Source organism: Ranitomeya variabilis, chromosome 2 (genome assembly GCF_051348905.1).
Source record: "Ranitomeya variabilis isolate aRanVar5 chromosome 2, aRanVar5.hap1, whole genome shotgun sequence".
In the NCBI taxonomy this organism is placed as follows: Eukaryota; Metazoa; Chordata; class Amphibia; order Anura; family Dendrobatidae; genus Ranitomeya; species Ranitomeya variabilis.
In genome coordinates, this window is record NC_135233.1 from 64,312,499 (window position 1) to 64,333,890 (window position 21,392).

General features: G+C 43.1%; 1 protein-coding gene across 3 annotated transcripts in view; it reads right to left on the reverse strand.

Moving 5' to 3' along the window:
• The window catches only part of WDPCP (WD repeat containing planar cell polarity effector), a 357,770-nt gene that overhangs the window by 162,469 nt on the left and 173,909 nt on the right, over positions 1-21,392 (reverse strand). For all 3 annotated transcript variants that reach the window (XM_077282497.1, XM_077282498.1, XM_077282499.1), the window contains one exon: positions 9,099-9,287. In XM_077282497.1, coding sequence (XP_077138612.1) covers positions 9,099-9,287 — 189 coding nt within the window. The remainder of the gene's footprint in view (positions 1-9,098; positions 9,288-21,392) is intronic.

Below are 21,392 nucleotides of genomic sequence, written 5' to 3' on the forward strand. Positions count from 1 at the left end.
CAAAGAAGGTCACTGGTAAACTGTTTCATGGACTTAAGACTTTCAGATCATTGATTATCTGTGCTTGTTCTAGTAAAATTAAATCTATTAGCAGGGGTTATGGAAATCATTTATATAAGTGTTGCCAAGCAGCTCTTAACCATTAAAGAGATATTTTGTGATGAGACGACCAGTTTATGAAAATTATTGCAATTTATACGAGTAAGCCTAAATCCTTTTTGGAAAGCATCTTGTGGACAGATGAGTCAAGATAGAGATTTTTGGTAAAGCACATCGTTCTACTTCTTACCTTTTTTTGTGGTAAAAATGTAATTTTTTTTCCTTCACTGCCAATGGTATAAACTTTTGTGAGACACCCGTGGTGTCAATATGATAAATGCACCGTTAGATGAATTTATTGAGAGATGTAGTTTGTACAAATGGGGTCACTTATGGGGGGGTTCTGCTGTTCTTACACCTCAGGGGCTCTCCTAGTGGGTCATGGCACCCGCAAACCAAAACAGTAACATCTGCACTATAATATGGTGTGCTTTCCCTTCTGAGCTTTGCACTGTGCCTCAAAAGATTTTCCCGATTACATGTAGGGTATTGGCGCACTCAGGAGAAATTGCATAACAAACTGAGAGGTCCATTTTTTCCTATTGGTTGTGATAAAAATTAAAAACTTGGGGCTGCAATAAAAATTTAGTTAGTTTATTGGAATTGTAGTTTTTAAAATGTGGTCACTTATAGAGGGGTTCTGCTATTCTGGCACCTCAGGGGCTCTGCCAATGTGAATTGGCACCCTTAAACTATTCCAGCAAAATCTGAGCTCCAATATGACGCGTCTTCTTTCTGACCTTTGCACTGTGTCTCAAAAGTAGCTTTGATCACATATGGGGTATTTGCATATTCAGGGGAAATTGCACCTTTCATAAAAATTTGAGGCCAAAGCAAGGTTTTAGTGGAAAAATGGTTATTTTCCATTTATTCAGGCAATGTGAAACAATTCTGTGATTTGCCTGAGGGTTAATAATGTTCACTACACCCCTAGATGAATTCCTCAAGAGGTGTAGTTTCCAAAATAGGGTCACTTGTGGGGGGGTTCTGCTGTTTTGGCATGTCAGGGGCTCTTCAAATGTGACATGGCATCCACAATCTATTACAAACTAAATTGAGCTCAAGAATTCAATTGGCACTCCCTCCCTTCCAAGCCTTGCTGTGTGCCCAAACAGTAGTTTTCCACCACAGATAGGGTATCGTCGCACTCAAGTGTACTTGTGAAAATGAAAAATTTGTGGCAAAATCAACATTTAAGAGGGGAAAAATTTATTTTTTCATTTTAAATTGCGCAGTGCAATAAAATTCTGTGAAGCATCTGAGGGTTTAAGGTGCTCACCACACCTCTAGATATCTTCCTTGAAGGGTGTAGTTTCCAAAATAGGGTCATTTTGGGGGGTTTCCACTGTTTAGGGACAAACAGGAGCAAACACGGCATGGTGTCCGCTATCTATTCCAGCCAAGTTGGAGTTCCAAGTCAAATGGTGCTCAACCCCTTCCGAGCCCTGATGTGCCATCAAACAATAGTTTTCCACTACATATGGGGTGTGGGTGAACAACAAATTGCATAGTCCATTTCCTCCTCTTACCCTTGTGAAAATACAAAATTTGGGGCTAAAGCATCATTTCTGTGGGGAAAAAGTAACATTTTCATTTTTTTCTTCCACTTTTTTTTTAATTGCTGTGAAGAACCTGAAGGGTTAATAAACTTATTGAATGTGGTTTTGAGCACTTTGATGGGTGCAGATTTTAAGATGGTGTACATTTTTATGTATTTTCTATCATACTGGCCACTCAAAGTTAATTCAAATGAGATGTGGTCAATACAAAAATTGGTTTTGCTTATTTTGGTGGAAAAATTAGAAATTGCTGACACTTAACTTCCTAAAAAAATAATGTTTTAAAAATGGTGCTGATGTAAAGTAGGCAAATGTTATTGGTAAACTATTTTGTGGGGTATACTGTAACTATCTAGTTTAAGGGCATAACAATGAAAAGTTTGAAAATAGAAAAAATGTCACCAAAAATTTGATACTTTCACTAATAAATGGAAAGAAATATTGACCTAAATTTACCACTAACATAAAGTACAATGTGGGATACGTTGAACCGTTCCACAGTAATTTCCAGGTAAAGTGACAGTGGTCAGAGTTGTAAAATTTGGCCTGGTCAGGAAAGTGAAAACAGGCTCGGGGGTGACGGGGTTAAAGACAACTCCAAAAATGTTACTCCCGAAATTATCTCACTGTACTTTTCCTTCACCCTAATTTTTTTGTCTCCTTTCTTATTGTAGAGGTTTAATTGAATACAGATATATTTTTTTTCTGAAAAGCTGGAAAGGATCTGTCAGGGTGATCTACTTTGATTAAAAAAAAAAAAGGTAAAAAGTTTAAAAATAAATAAATACTATTTAGTCCCTGGATAACCTCTTTATTGTGTAGAGAAAATGAGTTGACAGCGCCATTGACGGTGATTATGGCAACCATATTGGTCTTCAGGCAGATTTCCTTGGTCCCACTAGGAGGTTCTTATGTTAATTGGAAATACTCTTTAATGGGCGGATAGCGTCTAGAAACTAATTCTATGTAGAAAGCAGGTAGGATAAATCAGCAATTTTCAGAACTATAAGAAAAAAACGCATCAAGATAAGCTGGATTCTGTATTTATTTTACAAATCAGCAGTGGGTTTGATGAAAAGTGAACAGTATTTTTTATTTCCTCCAAGACAAGACATTTTCCTTCGCCTTTTCTGATTTCTGACAGCATGTTTGGTGTTGTTGAACATTCCGACCTAGCCGGAATAAGAATCACTACTTCCATAGTTACAAATTCATTAGAAATCTCAGCTTGAAGCTAAAGAAAGAAAAAAAAAAAGATCTTGAAGATTGAAGATAACCGTCACATCCCACTAAATGAAAAGGGCTCACTAGGTTCTACTAATAAAAAGGAAAACAAATTACCGTGCATTTCAAAATTGTTAGATTCAGACATAATAACTCGGTGCTGAAAACAAATGTACTCCTGTCTGAAGCCCCTATTGGTATCGTGGAGCTATCATCTTCGTAATAAGCACACAGCAATAACAGTGTGTTAGGAAGCACAGTGGGAATTAACACTGACTAGCCAACGTTGTGTTAAACTGGCTTTTAATGGTACATTTTCTGCTACACAGAACACAAGCGATTTCAAAACAGATATTTTTATCTAAATTGAATATTAAAGTAAAACCAGAGGCAATTATTTTACCATAAAGAGGAATGGAAACAGAGATGAGATAGTTTTAAGAAGTAAAGTTTGTCTACCACTTTTAAGGGTACCGTCTCACATAACGATTTACCAATGATCACGACCTGCGATACGACCTGGCCGTGATCGTTGGTAAGTGGTTGTGTGGTCGCTGGGGAGCTGTCACACAGACCGCTCTCCAGCGACCAACGATGCCGAGGTTCGCTGGTAACCAGGGTAAACATCGGGTTACTAAGCGCAGGGCCGCGCTTAGTAACGCAGGGCCGCGCTTAGTAACCCGATGTTTACCGTGGTTACCAGCGTAAAAGTAAAAAAAACAAACCGTACATACTCACATTCCGGTGTCCTTCAGGTCCCTTGCCGTCCGCTTCCTGCTCTAACTGAGATGCGGCCGTAATGTAAGAGCACAGCACAGCAGTGACGTCACCGCTGTGATCTGCTCTCACTTTCCGGCCGGCAGACAGTCAGAGCGGGAAGCAGACGGCAAGGGACCTGACGGACATCAGATGGTGAGTATGTACGTTTTTTTTTTTTTTACTTTTACGCTGGTAACCACGGTAAACATCGGGTTACTAAGCGCGGCCCTGCGCTTAGTAACCCGATGTTTACCCTGGTTACAAGCGAACACATCGCTGGATCGCTGTCACACACAACGATCCAGCGATGACAGCGGGAGATCCAGCGACGAAAGAAAGTTCCAAACGATCTGCTACGACGTACGATTCTCAGCAGGGTCCCTGATCGCTGCTGCGTGTCAGACACTGCGAGATCGTAACTATATCGCTAGAACGTCACGAATCGTACCGTCGTAGCGATAAAAATGCCACTGTGTGACGGTACCCTAAGAGTATAGAACAGATAAGACTTATCAGTGGAAGGATCAAGGCAAGAGTTTGTTTCTTTGGGTGTTCACGTAACGTCTTGAGACTTATGACTGGTAAAGCTAATTTAGGGTATGTGAACACGTCAGGATTTCTGGAAGAAATTTTCCTGACAAAAACCGGACATTTCTGCCAGAAATCCGCATGCGTTTTTTGCGCGTTTTTCCCAATGCATAGAATAGCGGGAAAAACGAAAAAATGCTAAATTAATGAACATGCTGCTTTTTTTACAGCGATGCATTTTTTTCGCGGAAAAAAAACGCATCATGTGCACAAAACATGCAGAATGCATTCTAAATGATAGGATGCATAATGTATGCGTTTTTAATTAGTTTTTATAGCGTTTTTATCGCGAAAAAACCTGAACGTGTGCACATACCCTTACGCTGACCACCCAAGACACAGAGCTTTCTATCTGAAGAAGCTCTGTGCTGGTCTGTGTTGCCCGCGGTAGGTATTACTCCTCTGTTTAGACTGACCTTTTGTTTGCAACCTATATGACCCACCTTGCCAGACTACTCTATGAATTCTCCTTTCTGCCGCATCCTGATCCTGGCTGGTTACCAGATCTCTGGTTCAAAATACTTACAAGTTAAGACTTATGTCGGCCGCACCTGCCGATATCGACGGGTTTGGCTGATGTTCTAGTGTGTATGGGGACGCCAGCCAGATGATAATCAGGAGTGATGTTGATCTGGCATGTCCAATTTCGGACTGGTGATCGTATCATTCTCCTTGAGATAAGTCACTGGCCGACAAGTCAGCCGGTGGCTTTCTCGAAAACCACGCAGGAGGGCTCGGCCGAACCAGTGCTCCTCTGTATGGAACAGATGAACAATCTTTCGGCCAGCAGTCATCTAATGTCTATGAACGGCCTTAGATTGACATTTTCGTTGTAGTAAAATACTTCTACTTACCTGACGCTGCCGGGGAGTGCAAACATCTACCTACGCTTCAAAGCTCACCACAGTGGAGTGTTTTGTCTTACTTACTGAGCATGCGGGGGTCCAAGAAAACCCAAATAAGCACTACTTAGGGTATAGTCCATTTTTGCACAACCCGACAAAGTGAGCTGGTTTATCTCAGTTTGCTTATCCACATACCGCCTTCTTGCAAATGCTTTTGCCTTGGTCAGCACCCCCTCCCTGGGAAATCAAACACCAGTCTAGCATTGATACCCTGAGGCCAAATGAGTATCTTAAACCTGGGGGAAGGTGATTTCTCGGATTGAATTGTGCTTTCTCATTGGTTCTATCTCTAAGGATCCATATACAAGGACCGACCAGTGGTATGATACAAGCGCTGATCAGTAAACCTTTAATGATTAGTGGTCATTTAATACCCTATTTACACAGACAGACTGCTCTGTAATAGATTGCATAGTGCACATAGACTGACAATTTTCTTGACAGTGTAAGTCCTGTTTACACAGAACAACACACCGCGGAGAAAGATGATCTATTGCACTGCACAAAATATCATTTCACCCAATGAAGAAGGTTTGTTGGTACATCAGGCGATCGACAGCCTGTTCACATGGCAAGATAATCGTAATCTAGAGTTTTTAAGAAGGCTCGTTCACGATTATCTGTCAGTGTAAATGCAGCTTTAGTATCACGGAAATCATATTATAACCGGTCACTGTTCAGCGAACGTTAGGCTGGGTTTATTGAGTAAAAAACTGCAATCAAAAGATTTTCATTTCTTTTAAAGTACAGAATTATAGCAACGGGACTGAGCTGCAGTAAGACTGTCCATTGTTTTTTTTTTTCTAGCAAACAGACAGGCCTTTTCGTCTTAACTCATACCCTTTAAGTGGTCATTCTTTGTAGGATACACATTTTACACACTTATCTACAGAGAATCAACAAGTTGGGAAATAGTAATGGAGCTAAGAGTATTACAAGTCATATAAGTAATAAATAATTGCCGTGTTTGAAATAGACGGAAATGGCTTTTGTCAAAGATTTTTTTTGTAAATAACGATAGTAGCTTCAGTGACTTTTTGCTCTCTTCTTTTATTGCCTTCTTACATGTTTGTAGTAAATATGAAAATGTATGACAATGAGAGATACTACAATGCATGAAGAAAACCGTGGTGGTCCTATAAAAGAATAATAAGCCCTATAATAGTTGAGCCCACCTTCCCAAGCTGTTAAAAAAGGCATAAATATCACATAGCATGCAATGTGATGACTTTTATAAAAAAAAAACAAAAAAAAACAAATACCTACCGTAATTGAAAAATGCCTGTGGTTCCTGGCTTTGTTATTGGCCAAAGCAATTTTGTTTGCCGTCTAAAAACCTATATTTTTAAAATTATTTCTTTATATCACAGCTAATCTGCGTCTAAGTCTGTGCCTCCTTCTTGGCTTCCATGTCAAAGAGTCACAAGAGATGCGTGAACCGATTGACAGGACTCCGGCCCAGCGTCCAGGTCAGTGGTACCTCCTGGTGACTAGACGGGAGGCTCGCTATTCTCTTCCTTTTGGCGTCACGTTTTATTAGTGAAGGTTGGCGCGGTGTCATCTGTGCGTCATGTGGTATAGATGTTGCGCCAACCTTGCCAAATCAAATTCCACCCCGAGAATGCCGGAAAGTAAGCGATTCACGGGCATCTCATCTGACCTGGACACTGGGTTAGAGTCCCGAGAATCGATCCACCCACATCTTTAGTCACAGATGACAGAAATGCTATGTATTTTCAAGGCGGATTTGTGGGCAGGAAGTCTGAACTGTAGTATGACAGCAGCAAAGTGGATGAGATTTTAACAAATAAAAACAAAAGTCCACACAAACGGACATGTGGTGTAATAGGTCAATTCCTGTCGTGAATTGATCTAGGACTACTTATGGATTTTTCCACTGAATTTAATGAGTAAAGCCATTTCTAATACCAATCCCAATTGTTCCAGATTTTGTTGAGGATCACCCACAAATCCTCAACATAATCTGAGAGATCCAAAAAAAACACAGGATGCCGCGGTCGGATGGAATGAAATATCATTGCAGGAGGCCGGGCTGTACAGACCCCGGCAGGGAACCAGTGGAAGGAGTCGAGATAAGAGAAGGTGAGAATACAGCAGCTATATCAGCAACTAGTCTGAATGTTGCTATAGATCTATGACGCAAGTGAGGCGCTATTCCAGAGGCCGTAGCACGGCCATATGGCTCAAAATGTGAATGAAAATATCACCTGTATCTGAATGCAGCATATAATACTGTCCGTTCATGCAACTTGGAATAGGAGTCCACCAAACCCAAACCCAATAGTGTACATGGTCATGGAGAACCTTGACCTGGAATATAGCTCTTTGCCAGTAGCCTCTTTATTACAAAGCTATATATTTGGTGTGATAGATGAAAGAAGCTTCTTTTGCAAAGACCTGGCTGGTCCATAACCAACCCGTGCATGGCTACGCAAACAAAAAGCCTAAACCCCCTCTCTGTTTGGATACTGGACTTCTAGTTTTATAGGTAAAAAAAGAATAAAAATGAACTGCAATTAATTAGGAATAAACAGGGTGCGGGCCACTTGTGGACGGCATTCTGATGACCTGTAAACACGCTCATTATCTTTCCGGGAGACTCATTTTAGGTACACGTTATTATTAAGCAATTAACTACAGCTTTTTGATAAGAAAAAACTGCGGTAAAGATAACAGCGGTTATTTGCACCAATCTGACTCTGTTCTTTTCATTAATACTAATTAGAGATAATTAAACTGTTGTATTTCCTTCTCATCCCAATGATATTTTAACATCTCACGTACCATATTAAATGATATACAGAGAAGACACAAAGAGCGGGCATGGAAGAAACAGAGAGAGGAAGAATTACATCAAATTACAGCAAAGGTATTCTGCAGACTGGCCCGGAATAGTAAATCATCTTAGACGTAAATACACGATTCGACCAGTGTACATATGACCATATAGATCTTCAGAATAAGACCCTTTATGGGTTTTGTTGCCTTTTTGGTATTTTTGAAAGCAAGAATTATCCAGTCTACAGGGACCCTTCAACATTTTGGAGAAAAGGTAGATTTTGTCTTTGATACTATTAGTGGCCCTAAAATAAAGCCTTCTCAATTAAATGGGGTTGAGCTGCGGTTCCTGCCAAGCATCTTAATGTGGTTGACATTGCGCACAGGAAAAATAAGAAAGGCCCACTCTGCCTTACTGATAAGATGTCATGGAATAACATCCGTTTGCTTTAGTTGATGTGCGGCATTCAGAGACCATTGAGCAGTAACTTGTTGCTGATTGTCAGTCGTTTAGCTGCCTGTTTACACGGGCAGACGGCTCTATGCACATCAGAAATGTGATCTGTAACAGATCGCTCAGTGCTCATAGGCTGCTGTTTACGTTAATAATGCTGACGAGAACGACGGTTTTTAATCAAACTTGAAAATCATTTCACCTGAATTGCTCACGATAATTTTGCAGTGTAAATACAATTTTAACAAATCATTTTTAAGTGTGTAACACATATATAGGAAAACAATTGGTCAGGTTTGTCATATTAAATTAAAGGGGATGTCTAGGTAACTAATAGGCGCGGCTGTGCAGTTGTAGGTAGCAGCCGCTACACATTGCATAAAACCGTGATGTTCCAGCTCCATTGTTGAATGTTGATGCAAGGAAAAAAAAGGTCAATTATTTCTACAAAAAAAAAACGGATTTACATTGACATTGTAAAAGCATATAAAGACAGAAAAAAATGAAAAGCCAGGAATATTTTTTTTCTATTCTAAATAATCAACTAATGGGATGATGTGGAGGTGTTACACCATGATTATGTCATGTTTCTGTGTAATAGATGGCAGTGAAGCCCGACAACTAATGACAGTTGAGTTTTTGTTTAATGTTTGGGCATTTTTTGCATGTATATATAGAAAAATAACAATAATAAAGAAATCATAGTATCACCTTCTGTTTCAGGGGTGAGCCTCTGCCGTAAGAGATGGTTTACAATGGCGCTCATGCATGTATAGCATTGTTGGCCGGCAGTGTTCCAACTCAAACAGGTCAGTATAGCAATGGCTTCATCTACTTCTTCATGACGGAGGTACTGAGAGACGAGCTCCACAGGGCCCAACTGTCCTCTGGATAAAGCACCTTTGGGGGGAAAAAATAAATACAACATGATAAGGTGTCAGAGTGGCATTCTATCAGGAATTATACATAACATACACATTAACATAGATGCACACTTTTTTTAATGAAGATATATTCAACTGTAAAAAATATATATATATCTTATTTAGGAGCCCAAACATCCTGTGATCCATTGGTTCATGGCAATATTGTTCTTAAAATTAAGAGAGTAATAAATGAAGAAGGTGGTGACAGCCATATTAGGCTGAGTACTGTATGGGGTCATATGGAAACCATTGAACGGCAAAATCTCTTCCTATCACGGATAAACCAACTTGAATGGAATGTATCATAAGAAAATCACCTATTTTTTAAATCATGCTTTTTGTGTTAACTGTATATATATATATATATATATATATATATATATATATATATATATATATATATATATATATATATATATATATATTTTACAATGATCATTTATTTTTCACAGTTTCTATTAAAAAATAATAGCACTATTGCAACTTTCAAAGTAGCCATTGGGACTTTTTTTTGAGACTCATCCTTGTTGTCATTTCTCAGAAGAGACATGATTACAATGACACGTAACACTTCTATACACAGCTGATCACACAGGATCCCCCATTAACGATCGGCGAGGTCACAGCTCTCCTGCTCCCCCTCCCTTCACAATGACTTTTGCACACGCTCATTAGATGCTTACATACAAAATATAGCGCCGCAGTCGCTCTATTGCTGCTAATGTTCATGATTTCTTGAATGAAAAAGGAGTCTAGACTAGCCATAGAGGACAGTTTGAAAAATTGCAAAATGTCTACATTTTTATTTTAATATGGATAGTGATATAAAAAAATGGCTGAATTTAAAAAAAATAATTAATTAACAATAAACCTGATGTAAACAATAGCTCACTTTCTGATTACACACTTCCTTTAAGGTCGAGCAGTGGGAGCCAGTCCCTTGTACAGCTCACTTTACCAAGCTGAAAAAAACCCAACACGTAATAACCTAGGAGCGGTTACCTGGTGTTCACTGGCGCTCCTGATGGTGGAGTCGGGCGTGAGCTGCTGGAAGCCGCTAGGTACCACTCCTAGGCAGTCCCCAGTACTGCAGCTGCTGATCCCAGGTCATGAACACACACACAAAGCGGACTCGGGCTACGTACGGACTACACCTCCGGCAAGACGGATACTGACACGGAGTAATAGTGAGGGCTGGATTCGGAGACTGGTATAACTGTCCGGACAATGGTCAGACACATGGGTCTCGAGAACAGGTTCCACCGGGACCTAACATCTCCATAGTAGGACACCAACACATTAAAGAATTTATGTTACTTTGGCACCTCCCTACTATGGACGGCGCTCCATCTTTTCTACAGTGGGCACGGCTGGGTATTATAGATCCAAATAAAGGGGTGGATCTCCAGTACGTGACTGCAGTCACTATAGTTTGGACAGATCGGCGATGTTCTGGAAGCATCTGATAACTTCTATCCGGTAACAGCTGATAGGTGGGAGTGCCAGATGACGCAGTCCCCCAATCAGATATTGATAACCTATTCTAAGGATAGGCTAGCAATAAAAAAAATAATAGTGGCCAACCTCTATAAAGCACCACTCTAGCATTTTATTTTTATTGCAGCACAGGAATGGTGCAACCAATCTAACCTCCCTGCACCTGATATCATATTTACCAGCTGCCGTCTTCACCTTTTATTGGTGCCACTCTGGTAAGACTTCTGTAGGTTGCGAACTGCTGGATGGGTCGAAAATCACAACTCATTGTAAGTCTAAGAGAGCCAAAATGAGGATCTCATAGACTTTTATTGAGAGCTTCTGACCGTTAAAGGGACTCTGTCACCCCAAAAATCATATATGATCTAAGCCCACCGGCATCAGGGGCTTATCTACAGCATTCTATAATGCTGTAGATAAGCCCCCGATGTAACCTGAAAGATGAGAAATATAGGTTATATTATACTCATCCAGGGGCGGTCCTGGTGCGGTCCGGTCCGATGGGCGTCGCCGTCCGGGTCCGGGGGCCTCCTATCTTCATTCGATGACGTCCTCTTCTTGTCTTCTTGCAGCGGCTCTAGCGAAGGCGTACTTTGTGTGCCCTGTTGAGGGCAGAGCAAAATAATGCAGTGCACAGGTGCTGGGAAAGGTCAGAAAGGCCTAGAACCTGCGCACTGCAGTACTTTGCTCTGCCCTCAACAGGGCAGACAAAGTACGCCTGTGCCGGAGCCGCAGCGTGAAGACAAGAAGAGGACATCATTGTATGAAGATAGGAGGCGCCGGACCTGGATCGCGACGCCCATCGGACCACAGTGGGACCACCCCTGGGTGAGTATAATATAACCTTTATTTCTCATCTTTCAGGATACATCAGGGGCTTATCTACAGCATTACAGAATGCTGTAGATAAACCCCTGATGCCGGTGGGCTTAGCTCATATACGATTTTTGGGGTGACAGAGTCCCTTTAACTCTGACTTCCAGTCAAAAGTTGAGGTCACAAGACAGTGGTGCGGGACCGGAGAGACGCCAATAAAACATGAAGGCAGCGGCTGGTGAGTATAATACTAGGTTAAGGGAACTTAGTTGCACCACTTCCAAAACACAAATAAAACATGCTGGAATGGTTCTTGAACCCCTTAATGACCGCCGATACGCCTTTTAACGGCGGCCGCTAAGGGTACTTAAACCACAGCGCCGTTAATTAACGGCGCTGTGGAAAAAGTGAATAGCGCCCCCCAGAGTCGGATTTTCTCTGGGGTCTCGGTTACCGGGGGTAGCCGAGACCCCAGAGAACATGTTTCGGGGTTTTTTTACCGACCCCCGAGTTGCGATCGCCGGTAATTAACCGTTTACCGGCGGTCGCAAATAAACACAAAAAGGCGATTTCCCATTTAATTTCTCTGTCCTCTGATATGATCGCACATCAGAGGACAGAGAAGTGGGGTCCCCGATCGCCCCCGATACTCACCTGTCTCCCCCGGTGCTCCTCGTGGCTCCCGGTGGGCGCCACCATCTTCTTCCGGCAAAAAAATTGCGGGCGCATGCGCAGTGCGCCCGCCGCCCTGGAGATCTTTGGGGTCTCGGCTACGGTGGGTAGCGGAGACCCCAAAGAACATGGTCTGGGTTGGTTTTTACCGACCCCTGTTTTGCGATCGCCGGTAATTAACTGTTTACCAGCGACCGCAAAAAAAAAAGCGATGTGTAATTCTCTGTCCCCTGATGTGATTGCACATCAGAGGACAGAGAAATAGGGGGATTCGGGGACCCTATCATACTTACCGGTGTCCCTGGGTCCTCCTGTGTCCTCTTCTGGCCGCCGGCTTCTTACTTCTGTAAGAAAATGCCGGCCGGCAGCTTGAGGAGTTGGGGCTAAATTTAGGGTTAGGGTTAGGGCTAGGGTTAGGGCTAGAGTTAGGGTTGGGGCTAAATTTAGGGTTAGGGTTGGGGCTAAATTTAGGGTTAGGGTTGGGGCTAAATTTAGGGTTAGGGCTGGGGCTAAATTTACGGTTAGGGCTAGGGTTAGGGTTGGGCCTAAAGTTAGGGCTAGAGTTAGAGTTGGGGCTAAATTTAGGGTTAGGGATGGGGCTAAAGTTAGGGTTGGGGCTAAAGTTAGGGCTAGGGTTGGGGTTGGGGCTAAAGTTAGGACTAGGGTTGCGGCTAAAGTTAGGGTTAGAGTTGGGATTAGGGTTTGGATTAGGGTTGGCATTAGGGTTACATTTGGGATTAGGGTTAGGTTTGGGGTTAGGGTTAAGGTTAGGGTTGGGATTAGGGGTGTATTGGGATTAGGGTTAGGTTTGAGGTTAGGGTTGAGATTAGGATTAGGGGTGTGTTGGATTTAGGGTTCTGATTAGGGTTATGGTTGTTTTGGGGTTAGGGTCGCGATTATCCTTAGGGTTGTGATTAGGATTATGGATCGGGTTGGCATTAGGGTTGGGGGTGTGTTGGGGTTAGGGTTGGAGTTAGATTTGGGGGGTTTCCACTGTTTAGGTACATCAGGGGGTCTCTAAACGCCACAGCCAATTTTGCGCTCAAAAAGTCAAATGGTGCTCCCTCCCTTCCGAGCTCTGCCGTGCACCCAAACAGTGGTTTACCCCCACATATGGGGCATCAGCGTACTCGGGATAAATTGGACAACAACTTTTGGGGTCCAATTTCTCCTGTTACCCTTGTGAAAATAAAAACTTGGGGGCTAAAAAATCTTTTTTGTGGAAAAAAAAATATTTTATTTTCACAACTCTGCATTATAAACTTCTGTGAAGCACTTGGGCATTCAAAGTTCTCACCACACATCTAGATAAGTTCCTTGGGGGCTCTAGTTTCCAAAATGGGGTCACTTGTGTGGGGTTTCTACTGTTTAGGTACATCAGGGTCTCTGCAAATGCAACATAATGCCCACAGACCATTCTATCAAAGTCTGCATTCCAAAATGGCGTTCCTTCCCTTCCGAGCTCAGCCATGCGCTCAAACAGTGGTTCCCCCCCCCCCTCCCACATGGGGTATCAGTGTACTCAGAACAAATTGGACAACAACTTTTGGGGTCCAATTTCTCGTTACCCTTGTCAAAATAAAAATTTGGGGGCTTAAAAATCTTTTTTGTGGAAAAAAAATGTTATTTTTATTTTCACAACTGCATTATAAACTTCTGTGAAGCATTTGGGCATTCAAAGTTCTCACCACACATCTAGATAAGTTCCTTGGGGGGTCTAGTTTCCAAAATGGGGTCACTTGTGGGGGGTTTCTACTGTTTAGATACATCGGGGGCTCTGCAAACGCAACATAACGCTCGGAGACCATTCTACCAAAGTCTGCATTCCAAAACGGCGCTCCTTCCCTTCCGAGCTCTGCCATGCGCCCAAACAGTGGTTTACCCCAACATATGGGGTATCAGCCTACTCAGCATAAATTGCACAATAAATTTTGGGGTCCAATTTCTCCTGTTACCCTTGTGAAAGCAAAAATTTGGGGGTGAAAAATCATTTTTGTGGAAAAAATATGATTTTTTTTATTTTCATGGCTCTACATTATAAACTTCTGTGAAGCAGTTGGGGGTTCATAGTGCTCATCACACATCTAGATAAGCTCTTTGGGGGGTCTAGTTTCCAAAATGGGGTCACTTGTGGGGGGTTTCTACTGTTTAGGTACATCAGGAGCTCTGCAAATGCAACATGACGCCCGCAGACCATCCCATCAAAGTCTGCATTCCAAGCAGCGCTCCTTCCCTTCCGAACTCTGCCATGCGCTCAAACAGTGGTCCCCCCCCCACATGGGGTATCAGTGTACTCAGAACAAATTGGACGACAGATTTTGGGGTCCAATGTCTCCTGTTACCCTTGAGAAAATAACAAATTGCAGGCTAAAAAATCATTTTTGAGGGAAAAAAAATGGATTTTTTATTTTCACGGCTCTACTTTATAAATTTCTGTGAAGCACTTGAGGGTTTAAAGTGCTCACCACACATCTAGATAAGTTCCTTAAGTGGTCTAGTTTCCAAAATGGTGTCACTTGTGGGGGGTTTCTAGTGTTTAGGCACATCAGGGGCTCTCCAAACGCAACATGGTATCCGATCTCAATTCCAGCCAATTCTACATTGAAAAAGTAAAACGGCACTCCTTCTCTTCCAAGCTCTGCGGTGCTCCCAAACAGTGGTTTACCCCCACATATGGGGTATCGACGTACTCAGGAGAAATTGCACAACTTTTGTGGTCTAATGTCATGATCTCTGCAGGCAGAGATCATAGCAAGCCTATAGAGGGACAAGCTCTCGGAAGATGGAACTATACTGACCATGAACTAAGCCTGCCGCGCAACTAGAAATAGCCAGGTAGCATTTCCTATTTATCGCTAGATGCCCAGCTCTGGCCTAAGACCTAAATAGCTAGCAGAGGGAAATATAAGACCTGGCTCACCTCTAGAGAAATATTCCAAAGAAGACAGTAGCCCCCCACATATAATGACGGTGAGTTCAGATGAAACAACAAACGCAGCAGGAAAATAGTCTTAGCAAATTTGAGGTCCGCTTACTAGATAGCAGAAGACAGATAGTATACTTTCATGGTCAGCAGAAAAACACTAACAAAACACCATCCAGAGATTACCTTAAACTCTGGCATTAACTCATAACGCCAGAGTAGCAATCCCTGATCAACGAGAGCTTTCCAGACACAGTAACAAAACTTCAGCTGTGAACTGGAACAAATAGGCAAAACAAAACATGGACAAAAGTCCAACTTATCTAGTAGTTGTCTAGAAGCAGGAACAAGCCCTGAGAGGCATCAGATAACATTGTTGACCGGCAAGAAACCACCAGAGAAATGAGCTTAAATAGCGACACCCACTACTGATGGAACCAGGTGAAACAGGAAAGAGGATGACAAGTCCAATTCCACAAGCGGCCACCGGGGGAGCCCAGAATCCAAATTCACAACAGTACCCCCCCCTCAAGGAGGGGGCACCGAACCCTCACCAGATCCACCAGGGCGACCAGGATGAGCCCTATGGAAGGCACGAACAAGATCAGAAGCATGAACATCAGATGCATTGACCCAAGAATTATCCTCCTGGCCGTAACCCTTCCAGTTGACCAGATACTGGAGTTTCCGTCTGGAAACACGAGAGTCCAAAATTTTCTCCACAACGTACTCCAACTCACCCTCAACCAACACCGGAGCAGGAGGCTCAACTGAAGGTACAACAGGTACCTCATACCTGCGCAATAACGACCGATGAAAAACGTTATGAATGGAAAAGGACGCAGGGAGGTCCAAACGGAAAGAAACAGGATTAAGAATCTCCAATATTCTATAAGGGCCGATGAACCGAGGTTTAAACTTAGGAGAAGAGACCCTCATAGGGACAAAACGAGAAGACAACCACACTAAATCTCCAACACAAAGCCGAGAACCAACACGACGATGACGGTTGGCAAAACGCTGAGTCTTCTCCTGGGACAACTTCAAATTGTCCATAACCTGCCCCCAGATGTGATGCAATCTCTCCACCACCGCATCCACTCCAGGACAATCCGAGGATTCCACCTGACCGGAGGAAAATCGAGGGTGAAACCCCGAATTACAGAAAAACGGGGACACCAAGGTGGAAGAACTGGCCCGATTATTGAGGGCGAACTCTGCCAATGGCAAAAAAGCAACCCAATCATCCTGGTCAGCAGAGACAAAACACCTCAGATATGTCTCAAGGGTCTGATTAGTCCGCTCGGTCTGGCCATTAGTCTGAGGGTGAAAAGCAGACGAAAAAGACAAATCTATGCCCATCCTAGCACAGAATGCCCGCCAAAATCTAGACACAAATTGGGTACCTCTGTCAGAAACAATATTCTCAGGAATACCGTGCAATCGGACAACATTCTGAAAAAACAGAGGAACCAACTCAGAAGAAGAAGGCAACTTGGGCAGAGGAACCAAATGGACCATTTTAGAGAAACGGTCACAGACCACCCAGATGACAGACATCCTCTGGGAAACAGGCAGATCTGAAATAAAATCCATCGAGATGTGTGTCCAAGGCCTCTTAGGAATAGGCAAAGGCAACAGCAGTCCGCTAGCCCGAGAACTACAAGACTTGGCCCGAGCACAAACGTCACATGACTGCACAAAGACTCGCACATCTCGTGACAGGGAAGGCCACCAGAAGGATCTTGCCACCAAATCCCTGGTACCAAAAATTCCGGGATGACCTGCCAATGCAGAAGAATGTACCTCAGAGATGACTCTGCTGGTCCAATCATCCGGAACAAACAGTCTATCAGGCGGACAACGATCCGGTCTATCCGCCTGAAACTCTTGCAAGGACCGCCGCAGATCAGGAGAAACGGCCGACAAAATTACTCCCTCCCTAAGGATACCTGTGGGTTCAGAATTACCAGGAGAGTCCGGGTCAAAACTCCTAGAAAGGGCATCTGCCTTAACATTCTTAGAACCCGGTAGGTATGACACCACAAAATTAAAGCGAGAAAAAAATAAAGACCAGCGCGCCTGTCTAGGATTCAGGCGTCTGGCAGTCTCAAGATAAATCAAATTTTTGTGGTCAGTCAATACCACCACCTGATGCCTAGCCCCCTCGAGCCAATGGCGCCACTCCTCAAACGCCCACTTCATGGCCAAAAGCTCCCGATTCCCAACATCATAATTCCGCTCTGCGGGCGAAAATTTGCGAGAAAAGAAGGCACAAGGCCTAATGACGGAGCAGTCGGAACCTTTCTGCGACAACACTGCCCCAGCTCCGATCTCCGAAGCGTCAACCTCAACCTGAAAAGGCAGATTCACATCAGGCTGACGCAACACAGGGGCAGAGGCAAAACGGCGCTTAAGCTCCTGAAAGGCCTCTACAGCATGAGGGGACCAATTAGCAACATCAGCGCCTTGTCTGGTCAAATCAGTCAGTGGTTTAACGACATCCGAAAAACCAGCAATAAATCGGCGGTAAAAGTTGGCAAAGCCCAAAAATCTCTGAAGACCCTTAAGAGAGGAGGGCTGAGTCCAGTCACAAATAGCTTGCACCTTGACGGGATCCATCTCAATGGAAGAGGGAGAAAAAATATACCCCAAAAAGGAAATTTTCTGGACCCCAAAAACGCACTTAGACCCCTTCACACATAAAGAATTAGACCGCAGAACCTGAAAAACTCTCCTGACCTGCTGGACATGAGAGTCCCAGTCATCAGAAAAAATCAGAATATCATCCAGATATATTATCATAAATTTATCCAGAAAATCGCGGAAAATATCATGCATAAAAGACTGGAAAACTGAAGGGGCATTAGAAAGACCAAAAGGCATGACCAAATACTCAAAGTGGCCCTCGGGCGTATTAAATGCGGTCTTCCACTCATCCCCCTGCCTGATCCGCACCAAATTATACGCCCCACGAAGATCAATTTTAGAGAACCACTTAGCACCCTCTATACGAGCAAACAAATCAGTAAGCAATGGCAATGGGTATTGATACTTAACAGTGATCTTATTCAGAAGCCGATAATCAATACATGGTCTCAAAGAGCCGTCTTTTTTTGAGACAAAGAAAAACCCAGCTCCCAAGGGAGAAGAAGATGGACGAATATGTCCCTTTTCCAAAGACTCCTTTATATATTCCCGCATAGCAGCATGTTCCGGCACAGACAAATTAAACAAACGACCCTTTGGATATTTACAACCCGGTATCAAATCTATGGCACAATCGCACTCACGGTGCGGAGGTAACGACCCAAGCTTGGGTTCGTCAAAGACGTCTTGATAATCAGAGAGGAACTCAGGGACTTCAGAGGGAATGGACGACGAAATAGAAACCAAAGGTACGTCCCCATGAATACCCTTACATCCCCAGCTCAACACAGACATTGCTCTCCAGTCCAAGACTGGGTTGTGAGACTGCAACCATGGCAATCCCAGTACCAAATCGTCATGTAAATTATACAGCACCAGGAAACGAATAATCTCCTGGTGATCCGGATTGATACGCATGGTTACTTGTGTCCAGTATTGTGGTTTATTATTAGCCAATGGGGTGGAGTCAATCCCCTTCAGAGGAATAAGAGTCTCCAAAGGCTCTAAATCAAAACCACAACGATTGGCAAAGGACCAATCCATAAGACTCAGAGCGGCGCCAGAGTCAACATAAGCGTCCGTGGCAATGGATGACAAAGAGCAAATCAGGGTTACAGACAAAATAAACTTAGACTGAATGGTGCCAATGGAAACAGACTTATCAAGCTTCTTTGTACGCCTAGAGCATGCTGATATAACATGAGTAGAGTCCCCACAATAGAAACACAATCCATTCTTCCGTCTAAAACTCTGTCGCTCGCTCCTGGACAGAATTCTATCACACTGCATACTTTCTGGCGTCTTTTCCATAGACACCGCCAGATGGTGCACCGGTTTGCGCTCCCGCAGACGCCTATCAATCTGAATAGCCATTGTCATGGACTCATTCAGACCTGCAGGCAAAGGGAACCCCACCATAACATCCTTAACGGCATCAGAGAGACCTTCTCTGAAAGTTGCCGCCAAGGCGCACTCATTCCACTGAGTAAGCACAGACCATTTACGGAATTTTTGGCAGAAAACTTCAGCTTCGTCTTGCCCCTGAGATAGTGCCATCAAAGTTTTTTCTGCCTGAAGTTCCAAATGAGGTTCCTCATAAAGCAAGCCCAAGGCCAGAAAAAACGCATCCACATCGCATAACGCAGGATCCCCTGCTGGCAATGAGAAGGCCCAATCTTGAGGGTCACCCCTGAGCAAGGAAATCACAATCCTAACCTGCTGAGCAGGGTCTCCAGCTGAACGAGACTTCAGGGACAAATAAAGCTTACAATTATTTCGGAAATTCTGGAAGCTAGCTCTATTCCCTGTGAAGAACTCCGGCAAAGGAATTCTCGGCTCAGATACCGGAGCATGTACCACAAAATCTTGTAAATTTTGTACTTTCGTGATGAGATTATTCAAACCCGCAGTTACACTCTGGAGATCCATTATTATCAGGTGCACACAGAGCATACAGAGATTAGGAGGAGAGAGAGAAAAAAGACTGCAGCAAGGCAGACTGGAGGAAAAAAAAAAAAAAACAATTCCAGCAGACTTCTTATAACTCTCCTTTCTAAACCTGGGTCTTTAACACTTTATAGGCCGGTCAAACTGTCATGATCTCTGCAGGCAGAGATCATAGCAAGCCTATAGAGGGACAAGCTCTCGGAAGATGGAACTATACTGACCATGAACTAAGCCTGCCGCGCAACTAGAAATAGCCAGGTAGCATTTCCTATTTATCGCTAGATGCCCAGCTCTGGCCTAAGACCTAAATAGCTAGCAGAGGGAAATATAAGACCTGGCTCACCTCTAGAGAAATATTCCAAAGAAGACAGTAGCCCCCCACATATAATGACGGTGAGTTCAGATGAAACAACAAACGCAGCAGGAAAATAGTCTTAGCAAATTTGAGGTCCGCTTACTAGATAGCAGAAGACAGATAGTATACTTTCATGGTCAGCAGAAAAACACTAACAAAACACCATCCAGAGATTACCTTAAACTCTGGCATTAACTCATAACGCCAGAGTAGCAATCCCTGATCAACGAGAGCTTTCCAGACACAGTAACAAAACTTCAGCTGTGAACTGGAACAAATAGGCAAAACAAAACATGGACAAAAGTCCAACTTATCTAGTAGTTGTCTAGAAGCAGGAACAAGCCCTGAGAGGCATCAGATAACATTGTTGACCGGCAAGAAACCACCAGAGAAATGAGCTTAAATAGCGACACCCACTACTGATGGAACCAGGTGAAACAGGAAAGAGGATGACAAGTCCAATTCCACAAGCGGCCACCGGGGGAGCCCAGAATCCAAATTCACAACAGTCTAATTTCTCCTGTTACCCTTGTAAAAAAAAAAATTTGGGGGCAAAAAGATCATTTTTGTAGAAAAAATGCGACTTTTTATTTTCACGGCTCTACGCTATAAACTTCCGTGAAGCATCTGGGGGTTTAAAGTGCTCACCACACATCTAGATGAGTTCCTTAAGGGGTCTAGTTTCCAAAATGGTGTCACTTGTGGGGGGATTCCACTGTTTAGGCACATCAGGGGCTCTCTAAACGTGACATGGCATACGATCTCAATTCCAGCCAATTCTGCATTGAAAAAGTCAAACGGCGCTCCTTCTCTTCCAAGCTCTGCGGTGCGCCCAAAAGTGGTTTACCTCCACATATGGGGTATCGGCGTATTCAGGAGAAATTGCACAACAACATTTATGGTTAAATTTCTGTTTTTACACTTGTGAAAATAAAAAAAAATGGTTCTGAAGTAAAATGTTTGCAAAAAAAAGTTAAATGTTCATTTTTGCCTTCCACATTGTTTCAGTTCCTGTGAAGCACGTAAAGGGTTAATAAACGTCTTGAATGTGGTTTAGAGCACCTTGAGGGGTGCAGTTTTTAGAATGGTGTCACACTTGGGTATTTTCTCTCATATAGACCCCTCAAAATGACTTCAAATGTGATGTGGTCCCTAAAAAAAATGGTGTTGTAAAAATGAGATATTGCTGGTCAACTTTTAACCCTTATAACTCCCTAACA